The 15,468-nt window shown below is 38.9% G+C and overlaps 1 protein-coding gene across 1 annotated transcript in view; it reads left to right on the top strand.

The window, feature by feature from the left end:
- The window catches only part of hydin (HYDIN axonemal central pair apparatus protein), a 103,075-nt gene that overhangs the window by 9,484 nt on the left and 78,123 nt on the right, over positions 1–15,468 (top strand). Inside the window, exons 8-15 of the mRNA XM_034878117.1 lie at positions 7,432–7,633; positions 7,740–7,929; positions 8,715–8,814; positions 12,131–12,249; positions 12,471–12,694; positions 12,846–12,913; positions 13,060–13,301; positions 15,292–15,392. Of these exons, the coding sequence (XP_034734008.1) occupies positions 7,432–7,633; positions 7,740–7,929; positions 8,715–8,814; positions 12,131–12,249; positions 12,471–12,694; positions 12,846–12,913; positions 13,060–13,301; positions 15,292–15,392 (1,246 nt within the window). The remainder of the gene's footprint in view (positions 1–7,431; positions 7,634–7,739; positions 7,930–8,714; positions 8,815–12,130; positions 12,250–12,470; positions 12,695–12,845; positions 12,914–13,059; positions 13,302–15,291; positions 15,393–15,468) is intronic.

Below are 15,468 nucleotides of genomic sequence, written 5' to 3' on the forward strand. Positions count from 1 at the left end.
ACACAAGGGGATCAATTAGAGGTAAAAGGAGATAGTTGCTGGAAAACATTGGTGCATTGGAAGAGATGATTTAACTGGGGCTGTGTTAAAAAAAAAGTTTTTTTACTAGCTCACCATTTTAAATATGTGCCAGGAATTTAGGAAATGGTATAGTAAAATCACTTTGATGTATATCAAACATTTAATAAAGGTTTCAATGGAATGTAACTTCGAAAAGTAGACCTAATTTTACAGTGTAGTTTGTTATGATGGGAGAAGAGCAATTAGTCTCACATTTCATGTGTACTCCCGAATAGGTTGATTAATCAAGGGGATGCTTCAATCAAAACCAAATCAGCCTTACTCCTGACCCAAGCCGTCCACATCAAAGTCTCCTCTAAAGCTAATTTCAGCTACACAGCTCCCTGAAAGTCCTCTCAGTAAAATAATCCCATGGTGTTAAACAAGTAGAGTGGAACAGCTGTGTACCATGCAAAAAAACGTCCCTCCTGTTAGCTATGCATCACCTGGGTGGATATTCCACGGGGCACTACCCCCATTCGCACTGTGAAGCACTGTGTGTTTGAGTGTGTGTTTGTGAGGGAAGATTCAGAAGCATGCTGACACGACAATCATTCTGTTATCAGTCGTATAACAAAGCTCTACCATGGCAAAGTCACCGTGTGAATCAACAATGGGATAATAACGGTGAATAAGAGCTTAACTGTTCTGACTTTAGATTTGCAATCATCCATTTTTATCATTTCATTATTGTGACACCGTTTCCCAGAGCAGAGGGAGATTTAATAAAATATGTACATATGTAAAGCTATTTAATGATGATTGTTTACAGCAAAAAAAACAACTTCAGGATCTGTAAAAAAAAAAAAAAAACATCTGTCTGTTGATGAGTTTGTGCAGTGAACTGTAAACGCCTTTTTATTTTTTTTACCTGTGTGCGTGACCTTAAAGGAGCAGGGACGCTGACTGGTTACATAAACAGTCAGGTTGCTGAAGGAGTGGCATCAGTAACAGTGCTCGGCAGCATTAAGCTTTTATAATGGAAGGGCCAGGCCAGGTCCAGAACACCACTTACAGCCCATCAAGACACTATCATTTTTAATTTAGCACCTTTCCCTGTCTCCCTCACACTCATGTAAGTTTCAGGTCAGCATGCTGCTAAAGGCATTACTCTGCTGAGGGGTCATTGGAGACTTCAGCAAAAGCTGGGTGACCTAGCATATTTGCGCATGTCTGTGTTAGCATGTTGCATGTCAATTTGCATGCACACCACAGTACTTAACACGATTACACACTGCATCTTTATTACCCATTGTCAGTTAAAAGCCAGTGCCGCTTTGGCAAAATAATAGTTTGCTCAGCTCGCTGGTTTTCGACCATGGATGTTAGATAGTACTTGTTCTGTCTTAAAAGTGAGCAGAGAGTCTGTGCTGCTCCAGTAACCCCCTCCCTCTGTCGCACACAACCCTCTGCTCTGTCACTGCTGCTGATTTAAATGAAAAGATGAACAGCTCTTAGGAAGCGCTGAGGCATCTGCTTTGACAGGGCTGAGGCACCAAGGGGACTTCAGCACAGCAGCCTTTTTTTAGAAAAGCAGCACACTCACTCACTCACACACAAACAGCAAGGAGCTGCACAGTAACACACACACACACACACACACACACACACACGCACGCACGCACACACCCAAATTAGCACATGCATGCACACACATGCCGCAGAGTTTTTGTGATCAAAGTAGCTGAGGGGGTTGAGAAGTTCTCTCGCTGCGTTCATAGAGAAATTATGGGAAGAGAAAGCGAGCATGGGGGAAGTGGGTTGATGGACAGTGATGTTGAAAGCTTAGCAATAAGCTGCAGCTCTCCCTGCCCGTCAACTGTTGTCATAGCATCTGGAAGCTGCAAGATAATTGCTTTTCTCTCCTTATTCCCCAATTCTTCTTTTCCTCTTCCTCATTTCCTTCTCATCATTCATCCTCTGTCCTCTCTGTTGTCTTTACTCTCTTCTCCTCCACCTGATGGTATCTCACAGCTTCTGTTATTCTTTCTCGCAGAGTGAAAGCAAAGACCTGTACAGCAATACCATTCTTTTTCTGTATTTGCTTTTTCTGCCTCTAGGTATATGATGGAAATCTCACTGATAATTACACTGTTGCAAACCCGTGTGCCTCTTTGAATTCTAACATTAACATTTAACCAGCCTACATTCTTAACAGTCGACTTTGTTTTTTCCTTCAACCAGGACTGAGATCAATTTGTTGTTGATGCATCTGAAAGCTAAATAAGTCACACTAATACTGGGAGAGTTTTACCCCTACTAAGGCTTTCATGTTACTCAAAAATGAGGTATCTCACGTCCAAATGAATCACTTCTGCTCACTCATGTTCAAGCACAGGCAGAGCTGGATTAATAGCTTTCCTAAGCAGGACTAGAAACCTAATGGGATGATTTATCTTATAAAAATGTTACACATTTGCTTATTATTGTGGAATATAAATCTCATCAAAACAGTCAGTGTTTTATTTAATTTGTCATTGAGTCTTGGATTTAGTTGGATGGTGTTCCTATGAAGTGTAGCGTGTTTATTCAGTTTCCATTATCATTATCGATCTGGATCAATATACATTGATTCAATGATCAATGATCAATTATCATTGATGCAAAGTGGAAATTATATCACTTATCACATGTCATCTACTTATCATTTTTAACAAAAAGAATAGTTTTTTTAATGTTCGGAAAAGCTCAGTAATAAATTGTAAATTCAAATTTTTTTTGTGAGTTGATATACAGTGAGGAAACTAAATATTTGAACACCCTGCTATTTTGCAAGTTCTTCCACTTAGAAATCATGGAGGGGTCTGAAATTGTCGTCGTAGGTGCATGTCCACTGTGAGAGACATAATCTAAAAAAAAAAATCCAGAATCCCAATGTATGATTTTTTAACTATTTATTTGTATGATACAGCTGCAAATACATAAGTATTTGAACACCTGAGAAAGTCAATGTTAATATTTGGTACAGTAGCCGTTGTTTGCAGTTCCAGAGGTCAAACGTTTCCTATAGTTCTTCACCAGGTTAGATAGACAGGTGTTCAAATACTTATTTGCAGCTGTATCATACAAATAAATAGTTAACAAATCATACATCATTTCTGGATTTCTCTCACAGTATACACACACAATACTTATTTTCCTCACTATACATGTAAGTGATTGTGTTAACAGGGCATATGATTTTGCATATTGATCGCAGGCCCCTGAATTAAATCATATCCAGATCGTATTATGGCAGACTTTGTATCGTATATCGTATACCAATATCGTATCGTTGTCCAAAGAGTCAATATAATATTGTATTCTAACTTGTGATCAGTGTTGGGCAAGTTACTTCTAAATGTATTGTTATTGTAATTGTAATTATTGATGAGAATTTACTGTCATTTGAGAGCAATTAGTTATATTACAATATTACTGTCTCTGAATTGTTATGTTTTACAATACTTTTATGTTACTTTTGAGTTACTTTCACCAAAATAAAAGCGCAACTATGACTTGGCAGATAGCATGTGAATTTCACCATGGGATCTACAAAGTCTCATCTTTATCCACTATATACATCATAATTTATTCATATTCTGAATCTGAATCTGCAAAGTATCTAAAGCTACAAAATAAATAATAAAATGTACAATAGCCAACTTGACTATAAACTGTGGTGGACAAAGCAGGGGACATGATCAGAAGGCAGAAGGCTCGCAGCAGCAATCAGATTTCGTATCTATTCGTACTATCTGTCCTAACTGCGGGGACTTTATTTGACACATTCCACTGCTGTGCAACTTCAATAAAGTGTCTCAGCATAATGTCAGTCAGAGCATGTGAATGCAGCGCCAACTTTTCATCAGTATAATGCACTGTAACTCCGAGATAATTAGGATTACCCAGTGAGTCCACTAGTCCCCAGTAAGAACAGCAGCTTGCACATGTTGTAGCGTGGTCGCTTTTGCAGTCCTCTCCTTTTCAAACAACTTGTGTATTGTTGTGATGATGCGTGTTGAGGGAATGTCATACCTGCCGTCGTTTTTGCGATTCTCAGACCGATGTCCTCCACAACCCTAGGACCTGCAGTCTGTAGCTATCCACGTTGCTATGGCATCTGTTAGCGTCTCTTGCCTTTGTTTATCTATACTTACCCACACGCTGCATCTAACGTAGCCTGCCGAAGTCTCGCGCCACTGTGTGTGTGGTTGAATGATTTGCTGGTATCAACTGTCAAGGTGATATTTCAGACTGGAAGTACTCCGGTGATAAGAAAATTAAACTTTGCAGTATTTACAAAGCCTGTGAGCAACAAACTTTTACAATAATACAGAAATAATAAAAACTGCATTAACTCGTGATAAAAAAATTGTCGGCGTTAATTAATTAATGAGTTAATGCAATAATAACTCGTTAACTTGCCCAGCCCTAGAAAATACTCAATAAAAGCACCTTACAACTGAATCAAAGTAGCCTACGGTATAGGCATAACATTTTAATAGTAATGCGTTCTATTACTGCGAAACAGCAAAGAAGAATACATTACTGTAATTGCATTACCTTTGTAACGTGTTACTTCACACGAACTATAATGCCAAATGGCTCTTAATTACCCAAATGGAGATATAGTTTAGAATGTGATGGGCTAACACCAGATGATTTTCTAAATGTATTTATACTTTATTTCAGTAGCTAGAAACAACATAAAGAGTAAGTGTAAACATGTGTAACACTCATTGATTGCAGGCAATATTTCAGAAGTGTATGTATATTTTACCTACATGGCTCACATGAAACTGCTGTTGTTTCTCTGTTGCAGGTGGAAGGGTCAAGTTTGTAATCCTCAGCATGATTTCACTCCCTTGAAGAGCAACCAAGGGCTGCGCGATTATGGAAAAAATCCTAATCACGATTATTTTGGTCAATATTGAAATAACCATTATTTAACACTATTAGTCATTGTCTTTTGAAAAGATGTTTCAAGTATTGAAAACGGTAAAACAGTAAACCAGGTAAAGAAATCAACTGTCAAAAAACACCTTGAACTGGGAAATTTCCCTTCATACTTTTGCCGTAGTAACTTTTTTTTTCATTCAGAATACCAGACACAATTAAGAGTTTCCTTGCAAAACATAATGTGCAAAATAATTTCTTTTCTGATCTTTAGGAGCCAAAAAAGTTATAGCAATTAAAATTTGGATTAATTGCATAGCACGAGAGCAACCATCAACCCTCTCAGTCAGTTGAATACACCTGCATTCCAGCGCACTTGCATGTAATTCATTTTGTTCACTCCATTACATTGTGGAAAGTAATTAATGGCATGCCTCAACGGGTGTTTTGGCTAGAGGCAAGCTTTGAAAAGCACAACAATCACAATAAATGAAATACCCATTGGACTTGTAAAGTTGCACTGTTTGCAAATTAGAACATTGTCTTTGTCATTTTGATCTCAGTTTTCATTCCTAGTAATTTGTTTGACCAGGGTAACTGTGTTTTCATTTACGCTAGAGAAATGTAATACCAAAGAAACCAGAAAAACATGGAGAGGAGACCCCTGTAGTGTTCAGAGTGTGAATTCATTCATCGCCTTATATTGTGTCCAAAATGCGAAAGAGTTCCCTGTGTGTGTGTGTGTGTGTGTGTGTGTGTGTGTGTGTGTGTGTGTGTGTGTTAAATGGGATTTTCTGGAAATGTGTCCTTTTAAACAAAGTAACCTCTGCACGTATACAAATATAAATAATCTCAGCATTTTTTTTTTTACAGGCCAGTCCTTATGATTTGAATGTAAACAAATACTCACTACATTTACATAAACCCTTGTTCTCGGCGGCTTTACACAAAACCTTGTTTTGCATGTTATCTTTGTTGCTGCTTATTGTTGCTCTTTATTTTCTCTCACTGCTGGAAGCCATCACGCTGTGATGGTGGTACCTTGCTCCTCCTACGGAGACTAATTAGTTGTTAACCGTTAAGGATTTTGTCCCTTAGGGTTTTGTAACTTTACTCTGTAGAATCCTATTTGGAAATTGTTGTATTGTGCGTTGTGGGGAATCATACTACCTTAAATCTACTACAGCAAGGTTTAAACAATTCATATTTCTTTCAGCCTGACGCATTTCCCATTACTGCAACTCAAAAATTCTTTGGCAGCATATAAAGTAAGTTGTTTTGGATGCCTGTTTTCCAGGATATTTTGAGAGCCATTCTAATCTCTCTGCGTGGTTCATTTTGATGCAGATCCAGTCTTTTAAAGCCAGACTTTGCAGTGTGTCCTTGACTCCAATGTGAGTTTCTCCTCTCTCCACTGCCCATTAGGCCTGAGACTCCCTGAGGAGCAGCAGTGGGTGCTTAGTGGGTAGAATTGTTTCTTGCTCCCTGGTTAGTACTGTAAGTGCAGTATCTCAGTACATAGTCTACGTCCATTACGTTCAACTTCCGGGATTGATCTTGTTCTACAGGATACCACTCTTTTTGGGTTTTTGGTTTATGTCTTGTCACCTTCCGCTTTCTTTGTGTTGTTTTTTTAAAGTCTGGTGGATTTATGAGGACTTTGGCTGATCAGATCTCTGCAGGATAAATTCAGACAGCTAACTATCTATAACTATCTATCTAATCTGAGAATTCTGTTGCACAACTAAAACTACCTTTGAACGTACACGTTCCAGCAAAACAAGTTCCAACTTAAGGCTTTTTTGCAGCGGCACCAGGGCTCCATCCGGCGCTCAGTGCCGCCCAAGACAATTGTGATCGGTTTGAAGTAATGCCAATAAACCAGAACATGTTTTTCTCTCATCCCGGATTGCTGTGTGGACTAGCCAGACCCCCCTCGCAGCGCTGTCTGTCAATGCGAGACTAGTGTATACCTGTCTTTCCACTGGCAACTACACCATTAGGACATTGCTTTAAGTAATGCATTACTTAATTCCAATTTTGTTATGCAATGATGAATTGATCTTCCATTTGAGGTTGTATTAACTATTGTTTGTTATATGTCTTAGAGATTATCACTGTACAACCATTTGCCATGTCATTGTTTTGCCTATTTTTGTGGGATTGCAGATAATTCATTACTAGTGAAAGCACTTACATTTCTTTAGTCTAAAAAACATTTTCATTCATGCATTCACATGCATCTTTTAAAATTTGAGCTGTGCTAATGGGGCATGTGATAAGGACAGCGATGTTCACAGGAAGCAAAAAAAATGTACATTCAGATGTCCCTTTTAAGCTGTTAAAATCATGCTTTGTTATCTTCATCCCACACGTCGTGTGACAATAAAGGTTGCTGATTAGAAGTTTAAAAAACATTGTTATAATCTGTACATGGATGCTTAATTGTGCACTTCTACATGTGTCTACATGCTGTTTTTGACTTCTGCGCAGGTGAAGATGTGTCTATCAGCTTGTGTGGTGCTTGTGAGGAACTAGACATCCATCTTGAGTCTGACTTTGTTCTGTTGAAGAAGACTTACCTTTCCCTGGCCAACGTACACAAAGTGTCCCTCACCTACAGTAGTAAGATCCCTCTTAAATACTATTGGACGACGATGCCCAGCCTGCAAGAGGAGGCCCTGAGCTTACTGAGGTATGTATGTACAGTATGTACAGTATGAACACCAAGGATTTAACACCAACAATACAGGAATGTGTTTTCAATAAGATACCTTACCTTCTTTCCTCCATGTCTGTAGGGAAAGCTCAGTGCTCCAACGGAAGGAGGAGGAGGTGGAGAGGGAACGGTTGCTTATTCAGTGTGAGTCTGACCCCACAGCGATCCATCGCCTGCCACTGCTGTCCAGAGCACTGCAGGAACGCAGAAGCCAGGCTGTGCAGAACAACATCCTGGCCCTCTCAAGCAGCTGCATAACTGTGATGCCGGCGGTGTGTTTTGTAATGGAAAATTAAAATTTAACCAACTATTTTCATATTAATTATTCATAATAAGATCTCCAATGCCTCTCAGAGTATATGACTTCTGTATCTGTCCTCAGTGTGATCTTCTGGTAGGAGACAACTGGATAAGTTAAGACAGTTAGCATTTTCCCACCAAGGATAAAATGGCATAAAGTCTAAAAGAAACAGTTGCCTAAAGCAGTGTTTATCATTGCAGTTCCCAGGTCGAGACCATAGCCTATCCAAAGAGACGAGATGTGTGTGTGTGTTAGTGTTTTTCTGTCTCTTTGTATCACTCTTGCCAGCTAATTGTCCACACCCTTTCCATGGATTTGCAGCTTAGCTTCTTTCCGTGTTCGGACTGTGAGAGATTACAGCTTCTCATGATTTTTCTGAATAATCTAATACTTTTTATTAATTCTGCAGGGGTGACCTTATTTTCTATACAGCTTTTTGTGAGCTGTCTAAGGGCATTTACGGACTAAGTAGCACAGGCAGAGTAGGCTATGTAGTAGCCTGTAGTAGTGTTTTTATTGTGCATGTTTTAATCGCAGTGGTGATGAAAATTTCACAAACAAACATTTTATATCTATATTGACAAAATAGACACCACTTCTGACTAACCCTGTGACAATTTGGCCAGAATTAAGCACATTGACTATACACGGGCCAGTCAAATGCTAGGTTTGTGTAGGGTGTGCATGTCTAACTTATATCTTTTAATTAAAAAAACCTATTGTTTTTTTTCTTCTTCTTGTCTTTACATGGCTCAGGAAGGTGAAATATGGCCCAAATGCCCAGCACAGTTCAACATTGTCTTCAAGCCCGAAGAGGCCAAAGTATACCAACAAACCGTATACTGTGATGTCACAGGTCAGTGCCTAGCTAGAAAATACAGCACTCATACACAGTATTGCATGTACATTTACAATACAGTAAGAAACAAACAATGTGCAAATTTAAGCTGGGCTAGCAGCATGGTGCTCGGGAAGCCAATAACAGTTGGTCCACCATTATAGATCTCAGCAACTTTTAGTTAGATAGAGGATAACATTTTAGTTTTTTAGTTTGGGGTTGTGGCCGCCTTTCCCGACAAGGGGTGGGTCGGGGTGAGGGGGGGTGCTCTGGACCCAGGGGTCTGGGGCCTCAGACCTGGGGCCTCTGCGCATAACTGGGGCGGGTGCCATTTTGTCCTCTCCTCACAGGGCCCTCTCTGACGGTGGTTTACTTGTTTTTCTTTCTCCACTCCAAGTCCCCATCTCCGTTCTCTTTGTTGCTTTGTGCAATTGTTGTTTTCCTCTGTTGTTTTCTATTGTCCCCATCCTTTTTTTCTTACAGTTATAGTCCCTTCTCTATAGTATCTCTTTGTGTGGTATTTGTGCCCCCCATCCCATTTCTGTCCCTCTGTGCCACCCGATGACAAATCATAAATAAATAATAAAACAGACAAAGGAGTATATTAAAACGTTCTTGTTAAAAGTGTGTTTTGTACAACAAGGTATTCAGCTCCTCATACTGTATACCAGGTTTTGAGGAAGGATAGGTTAAAAAAATATAATAAATAAAGAATATGTTAGTCTAGTCTGCTTGTCGCATTGATCCTATATCTGATTGAGTTTTGTGCAAGTTAGCATCTATGACCCCGTCCTTGGCTCTGTAATATCAGTAGCCTAACTCTTGTCTGTGTATTATAAATCCATGGTGCTGTCTGTGGTTCTGAAGTAGACATATTTGTAATTTATATGAAGCTGAAGTGAAACCTGAACTTCTACGTTAATAGCTAAATATCCAGCCTTGAGTTTTAATTTTAGTTTGCTTTAAATTAAGGCATAAGATTGGCTACATAAATATCAAAGGCATAAAATAAATTACAATAATTAAGATAAAATAAGGATATGTGGACTGCCTGTGTGTATGTGTAAGTAGAAATGAGGCCTAACTCTCTTTAAAGAGAGGGGCTGAATGATCAGTCCAGCTGCCAACTGGTCAATTCTGCAAAATTTATTTTGCAAAGTATATAACTTATCAAGGTAAGTGGGATAAGTAGCTTCACAAATAACATTGCAGTACATGAAGTACGAATAAATTAGGCTAAAATAAAGAGAAAAAAACATTTCTGATTAACCAAACTTTGAAATATGCCAATAGATTTTGAAATATTACAGCAAACAAAATGAATAGGCTTCTTCCACTTTAGACTATAATCTAAGATGGCCTTGGCGTGGAGAGCAGGATTTAACTCTCTAGGGCAGTGGTTCTTAAACTTTTTTTAAATAATGCACCCCCTTTGAATTGTTTATTTAAGCCAAGTACCCCCTGTCCAGTGCAAAGCAATATTTGGTAGAAAAAAAGACTATATAGAGGAACAACACAGCTCCGGCAGTTAAAGATTTACTGAACAACAACCTTGTAACTGAAAAACATTGAAATGCTATATTTCACATGTTTAGAATCCATCACTAAATTCATTCACTATAATAATATAAATATTTTATAATTATACATGACATATTCACAAATTAGCTTTTTGCAAAAATCTCACGTACCCCCTGCAGTAGACCAAAGAACTCCTAGGGGTACGCGCACCCCAATTTTAGAAACACTGCTCTATTTACCTAACTGGCCAACTGGCTACACTAGCAAGCTAAACAACAATGTGAGAACAAAGCGTGACAAGTAAGCCTATTACTGCTATGTAGAGATATGCTTATACACATCATTTATATAATTAATAATAATAAAAACAGCTTCTATTTGGAATGGTAGTTAGTCATTGGAGTGAAATTCAAGCCCCATTGTCAATTCAGAATTCTTTCTGAAACATAGTAGTAGGGATATCCAGTAGTTTAGGGACCTTCAAATTGCATTTTGATATAACTAATTTCCTCTTTTAATCAACTTAGACAACATTTTGAAGACGGTTTTATCCGATTCTCAAACACGTAAAGTCAAATATGAGTAGGGAAGCAAGGTATAAACAAGACTGGCCAGTTCAGATCCATTTCAACTTTCGCCTCTCATAAATGAGTAGAAATGTTATACAATCTCTCTTTAAAAGTCTCAGTGCATGACCATTTCACTTAATGAAGTTTTTTAACATTATGCAATATGTGCCCCCCCAGCCTGCCTACGGTCCCCCAGTGGCTAGAAATGGTGATAGATGTAAACCGAGCCCTGGGTATCCTGCTCTGCCTTTGAGAAAATGAAAGCTCAGATGGGCCGATCTGGAATCTTGCTCCTTATGAGGTCATAATAGGCAAGGTTACCTCCCCTTTCTCTGCTTTTCCATCCCAGAGAACCTGGCCTACTCATGAGAGAGAGACATCATGGCTTTCAAACAAGCGAGGTGGCAGTTGGTCAAGGCCACAATCTGTTGGTGCAGACAAAGGTTAGACAGACAAGTCTGAGCAGACCTGTGCCTGTCTGTTTGGTTTTTGTCAGAGAACAACTACTCCTCTCAACTATGTCTGTTTTCAAGTTCCTTTCTCCGTCAGTGTATGACGTCCACAATCAAACTGGAAGCACCACAAATTAACCCCTAAGTCCTCCTAAATGCTTTAACCGCTCACTGCTATTTGATCTCAGTTCATTTTCGTATTAGACACTACAGTCATGAGGCCTTAATATATTCATTTCATCTTAGTGGTAGTAAAAGGTTGTTGGGAAATTTGCATGTGGCTGACACGTGTGTCTTCGGAGCCGGAGGCCAGATTTACATTAATTTCCATGTTTTCTGAGGCAGGTGGCTGACCAGCCTGGGTCAATGACAGTCGGACTGAAAACTACCATACCCTGATTCTTCACTTTGCAAGAAGCATTAGAAGCTTATTCAGCAAAACTGCATGATTGAATTGTATGCCCTTCAATAAGTTCAGAGACAGAGAGAAAAGTAGAAAGAAGTTGCAGCAAAGTTTATGTTAAGCAAGTATGTAGACATTTTACATTTGGACAAACTTTGATTTAGCACTTTAAACTGGACACATAAAAGCAATTTTTCCAATTCACCTGGATAAAATCAGTGTTTGATATGTAAGACAATCTTTCTAAACCTTAAGTTGTCCCTTTATAAATATATTTTTGTTGGTAAACCTCCTTGTTGTGGAATGTTCCCTTGACCTCATAATATGTTTTTTGGTTTCTCTGTCTTTAACTTGGTTTTGAATCTCTCCCTGTTTGTGTCTGCACTTAGGCCGTGAATCTCGGTTGCCTCTCACAATAAAGGCTGAGGGAGTGGGACCTAATCTCCAGCTCAACTATGACCTGATGGACATAAAAAATGTATTCATTGGTGACACAGACAATTATGAAGTAAGAAAGGTTAAGCCAAAGTGAACAGTTGTGTTCCTTCAGATTATCTGATCAAATTATCAATACGACATGCTTGAATTGATAAACAATTAAAAACATACTATTTAAAACTAGCTGAAATAAAATAAGACAGGAATGAAATACAGTAGTGCATAAAAACTTAACATATAAGAAAAACATGACATGAGTGTTAAATCAGCAAATCCTTGGTTTTTCTCCAGATGGAGCTGTACAACAAAGGACTGATTGATGCTCCTTTCAGGCTGTCAAGCCCCAACACCACCTTCGGCCGCTGTTTCTCCTTCAGTCCTGTGGAAGGTGTTGTTCCCTCTGGGGCCTGCCAGATTGTGAAAGTCACCTTCCACAGTTGCATCTTGGGAACTTTCAATGAGAACTTGCTTCTTACTGTCAAAGGACAGCCTCAACCACTTACCGTGACTTTCAGGTGAAGTTAGCCATAGTTACTCAGATTGTAATGGAACATTCAGATATAGCCAAGCAAATATAAAAACTCAGTCTGGAAATTTGTTGGCAGTGTTACTTATTAAAATACCAATTTCTCATTGGCACATGTTTTTGGCTTCTTTTTTTTGCAGGGGTTGTGTCGTTGGTCCCAAATTATACTTTGATGTTTCACAGCTCAATTTTGGAGATGTAGGCTTTGGTGAGTTGCAACATTTTTCTTGAGTTTTTTCATTTTTAAGTAGCTACATACAATATACTTCAGAGAATCTGAACGTTCAGGAAGTAAATGTCCTCCACCTCAGCCTCCTCTTCATGTTCCCCTTTGTCATCTATTGTTCTGTGCAGGTTTCCCACTAACATTGAAGTGTAGCCTATTCAACGACTCCTCTGTGCCTGTTACCTTTGGCCTTCGTGTCCAGGGAGACGGCTTGGGGTCTCCCAGTGTTTCTAGTCTCAAACAGGCGTCCGAGGTGTCCATGAACATTTGGGAAGGCAGTGCTGCTAGAGATCTTCATGCACGGCCTGTGGAGTTCACTGTCACACCTGCTGCGGGCTCTGTGTGCTCCTTTTCAGGTGTCACCATCAAGGTACAGGGAATTAACAAATGAAGGGGGAATTGGAATTAATACAATTTTAAAATCAATGTTGCTAAACTAGTCAAATGCTTCTTCTTTTTTTCAGTATGCCAAAACTGTACTAGGCGGTATGTTATTGAAAAAATATATATTGTTATTTCCATGTGCACATGAACAATTACAAGAAGTTGTTGGCAATGAAAATCTTACATCTCAGGCTCCCTTCAACAATGCTAATTAAATATGTAAGAAGAAAAAAACCTAAGTAAAAAAAAGAGAATCAAAAGCAGCCTTTCAACCAAAGAAACTTTCCCGGGAACTACGAACCTTCTGAAGAACTAACTGACTGCAGACACCAGAATCTAAATTAAGTTCTCGGGACATTTTCTGGGAAATTTTTTAATCCCTCAAAAAGAGTCTGATCGGAGGGTAATACTAAGCGCCTTATTCATAAAACAAGGAAGTACTCTCGTCAATTTTTGACCGTTTTAGGACAAGGGGAACATATTTTTCTTTGTTAGGTAACATAAAAGTAAAGTTTGGCTTTGCTGTCGGCCTTCCAAAAACACAAAACAAATAAATACAGAAACAATGTTCTGGACTGGTGCATATATCTGACTATGGTCAAGCTAGCCGTTTTTTACATGTCCATCCATGGGCAAACCAGCTCATTTCATTAAAATTATCTCCACACATTGCTTCGTGAGCGACATTACTACGTCTGCTCTTTGAGACTTTGCTATGCTGTTGTCTATCTTCAACTCTAGCGGCGACTGGTTTGACAACAGAGATGCGAGTGATAGCAAGCTGCTGTGGTTGGCTCTCACTTGTAGACTCTCAGATTGCAAAGCAGACCTGACTACAGGAGCCGTTGTGCTCAGACTTGGGAAGTACACCTTATAGTTGGGTCGGATCACATTCTCACCCTAACCCTAATCCTCAAGGTACCAAAGCATACCAGAGTTCGCTTGTAACCGGATCGAGACCACCTCCTAAAGGTGAGGGTAAATGCTCCACGGTTCGATTAGACCAAACTTAACAAGGCAGGTGTGACAAACTACCCCAGAACCTTTGGTCGAAATGCGGCTTAAGAAATACTGAAAATACTGCAAGTTAAAGTATAGGAATAAAATAAAATAACATAAAAAAATGAACTAAATGTAAACAGGAATGGAGTAAATGTATTTTCTGAGAGAAGTAATAAATAAATACTGTATATATACATATATAACAGGCCAAAAGTTTGGACACACCTTCTGTGTACACACACAGTTTGTGAAATAGTAAGCAAAAGTATATAAAGATAAGGTGACAATACAAAGGTATGTGTCATGGGGGGACCGGATGCGGTACTATCTCCCAGCAGGCGGCAGGTAAAACAGTTTGTATCTGGGGTGATTGGGCTCCCTGCTAATCCTAATGGTCTTCTTCCTGCACCGCTGGGTGTAGAGGTTCTCTGTGGATGGCAGACCCATCCTAGTGATGTGCTGAGCAGTTTAAACCCCCCTCTGTATGGTTGATGGTTCAGGTCGGTGCAACTGCCATAACAGAGGGTGATGCAGCTAGTCATGATACTCTGGATGGTGCAGCCTAAATAATTAAGTGTAGCTGCGAAAGAGATAAGTAGTGCATCCCCTCAATTAAGATATCATTCATTTTTTATAAAGAAAAATCTAAGCATCTTCATCTGAATATAACAAGAGGGAAATTAATAAATTATTATGAAATAAAAGTTGCCTGAAATAAAAAAAGTAAAACCTATTTATTTATGTATTAAAGTATATTGCATAATTTATGTATTTATATTTACATATATTTATATTATTGCCTTATTTATTCATTTCAGAATTTATTTCAAAGGCATAATTATTTATGTATGTATTTTCCATTTATTTAACATTGAATAAAATGGCATTCCATATTGATGTGAGTAATGTTTTTCTGTATGTTTTGAACCTTTTTGTCGTCTCAATAATATTGTATGTGTGTATTATGTACACAGGTGAAGCTGTGCTCCAACACAGTCAAAAGATACAGTCTGGCGCTGGTAGTGGATGTTCAGGGTGTCGGGAAGAAAGTCCTAACTCTGCCTATCATAGCCAGGTCAGACACATTTACAGATGTGAACATACACTAACGCTCTTTGATGTGCATACATATGCAAACATACTCACAAGAT

The sequence above is a fragment of the Etheostoma cragini genome, chromosome 8 (assembly GCF_013103735.1).
Source record: "Etheostoma cragini isolate CJK2018 chromosome 8, CSU_Ecrag_1.0, whole genome shotgun sequence".
NCBI lineage: Eukaryota > Metazoa > Chordata > Actinopteri > Perciformes > Percidae > Etheostoma > Etheostoma cragini.